The 2,421-nt window shown below is 41.2% G+C and overlaps 1 protein-coding gene across 1 annotated transcript; it reads left to right on the plus strand.

Moving 5' to 3' along the window:
* The first annotated feature begins 1,590 nt into the window (after window positions 1-1,590).
* On the plus strand, window positions 1,591-2,175 carry LOC114410782. The gene has a single exon (XM_028374712.1). The coding sequence runs from the start codon at window positions 1,591-1,593 to the stop codon at window positions 2,173-2,175; it is 585 nt and encodes a 194-aa protein (XP_028230513.1).
* The last annotated feature ends 246 nt before the right edge of the window (window positions 2,176-2,421 follow it).

Below are 2,421 nucleotides of genomic sequence, written 5' to 3' on the forward strand. Positions count from 1 at the left end.
TTAAGCATTCCTGGAGGGAACTGAAACCTGAGTTCCTTAGGTTCTTTTCAGAATTCCATGTGAATGTAGTCTTCCCCAAGGGCCTCAACCCATCATTCATTGCTCTCATCCCCAAGATCAAGGACCCTCAACTTATTAGTGACTTCAGACCAATATCCCTAATAGGCTGTGTCTACAAAGTTATTGCAAAAGTACTATCAAATAGGCTTTGAGGTAGTTAGGAGGGTGAAAGGCATGAATTTTTAATTGCTGGTAGGGAGATGGGTTAAGGAAAATATGAATATGTTCATTGTAAATGTCTATGCCCCGTGTGATATTGCTGGGAAGAGAGATTTATGGGAACAATTGAAGCAGCTAAATCCTTCTAGTCCTGAGGGTGCATGGTGTTTCCTTGGGGATTTCAATAGTATTAGAAGCATGGAAGAAAGAGTAGGTTCCTCTCAAAGGACTGTGGGTGCTTATGACAGTGCTGGGTTCAATGAGTGGATATCAGACATGGAGCTTAAGGAAATCAAAAGCTTTGGCAGCAGATTTACTTGGTGTAGGTCAAATGGTTCTGTGAGGAGTATTGTCTTATAGCAGATGTCTTCTACTTTCTTGATCTTCGTAGAAGAGAAGAAATGTTTCTCTGTGCGTTTGGTGGAAGCATAAAGAATTTTCATGTCATTTTTATATTTTGAGGTGCAGGCTAGGTGTCGTTGGGACTTCATTGGTAGTGATCGAAGCTCAGAATCCTCTTCTTGGAGAAAACACATGTGGTTCCTTGTTAAAAAGCTTCAGAAATATGGGATGAGGTTGGTGAGAGCGACGAGCAACGAGACAAGACGCTTCTTCAATTAGAGCAGGAGTGCTTGGATGTGTACAAGAGAAAGGTTGAGCAGGCTGCCAAGTCAAGGGCGCAACTACTTCAAGCTGTGTCTGATGCTAAGCTTGAGCTTTCCACTCTTTTATCAGCACTTGGAGAAAAGAGCTTTGCTGGAATTTCTGAGAATACTTATGGAACTATCAAAAAACAGCTTCCAGCTATAGCACCAGTACTTGAACAGTTATGGCAACAAAAGGAAGAAAGAATTAAGGAGTTCTCAGATGTACAGTCACAGATCCAACAAATATGTGGAGAGATAGCTGGAAACTTGAACCTTAATGATGTTTCACCTGCAGTTGATGAGTCTGACCTGTCCCTGAAGAAGTTAGATGAATATCAATCTGAGCTCCAAGAACTTCAAAAGGAAAAGGGTGCCAAAATCAGTAACGGATAAATTCTTAAAGCTGCAGCGGAGTTTCTTATGGGGAGGAGGACTAGATCACAGAAGGATTGCATGGATTAAATGGAAATCGGTATGTATACCAAAAGAAAAGGGTGGATTGGGCATCAAGGATATTGAAACATTCAACCTCGCACTACTTGGAAAATGGAAGTTGCAATTAATGCAAGGAAATGGTGAGCTGTGAACCAGAGTTTTGAACTCGAAATATGGTGGATCGAGGAACCTTGAAGAAACAGGAAACTCAGCAAAGCAATCTGTTTGGTGGAGGGATCTAAAACATGCTTTTAACCAATCACAACAGGGATTGGTTATTCAAAATAACATGAGGTGGAAGGTGGGGGATGGAGAGAAAATTAGATTTTGGAAAGATAAGTGGATTAATCAACAGGAATCACTAGCAGAAAGGTACCCCAGGCTGTTTATCATATCCTCACAGCAGAATCACACCATTAGGCAGATGGGAATTCACAATGACAAGGGCTGGGAATGGAAATTTTCATGGAGAAAACTGCTTTTTGACAATGAAATTGATACAACCATCAATTTTCTTAGGGAGATAAAAGGACACAACATACAGCAACAACAAACTGACAGTTGGGAGTGGACAGGAGATTCATCAGGGAATTACTCAACTCGCAGCGCTTACAATCTCATATGGGAGGAAATTGCTGGTGGTCAGAAGGAGGATTGGAGTATGGAACTATGGAAGACAAAGATACCTAGCAAAATTGCGGTATTCGCTTGGAGATTATGCAGGGGCAGATTGCCCACAAAGGAGAATCTGCGTAAAAGGCACATGCAGATCAACAACATGCTTTGCCCTTTCTGCAGTGGAGCTATGGAAGATGAATCTCACCTATTTCTTCATTGCATTAAAATCCAACCAATTTGGTGGGAATCGATGTGATGGATGAATATCAAAGGTGCTTTTCCTTTCAGCCCGAAACAGCATTTCATGCAGCACATCTCTATTCAGATCGAAGGATTAAGGGCTAAGCGATGGAGATATTGGTGGTTGGCAGTAACATGGTCTATATGGAAGCTTAGAAACAAAATTCGGTTTGCAAATGCAGAATTTGATACTAATCGGCTTTTTGAAGATGCTATCTTTATAGTTTGGACTTGGCTTAGACAATTTGCGAAGGACTTCACA

Source organism: Glycine soja, chromosome 4 (assembly GCF_004193775.1).
Source record: "Glycine soja cultivar W05 chromosome 4, ASM419377v2, whole genome shotgun sequence".
Lineage (NCBI taxonomy): Eukaryota > Viridiplantae > Streptophyta > Magnoliopsida > Fabales > Fabaceae > Glycine > Glycine soja.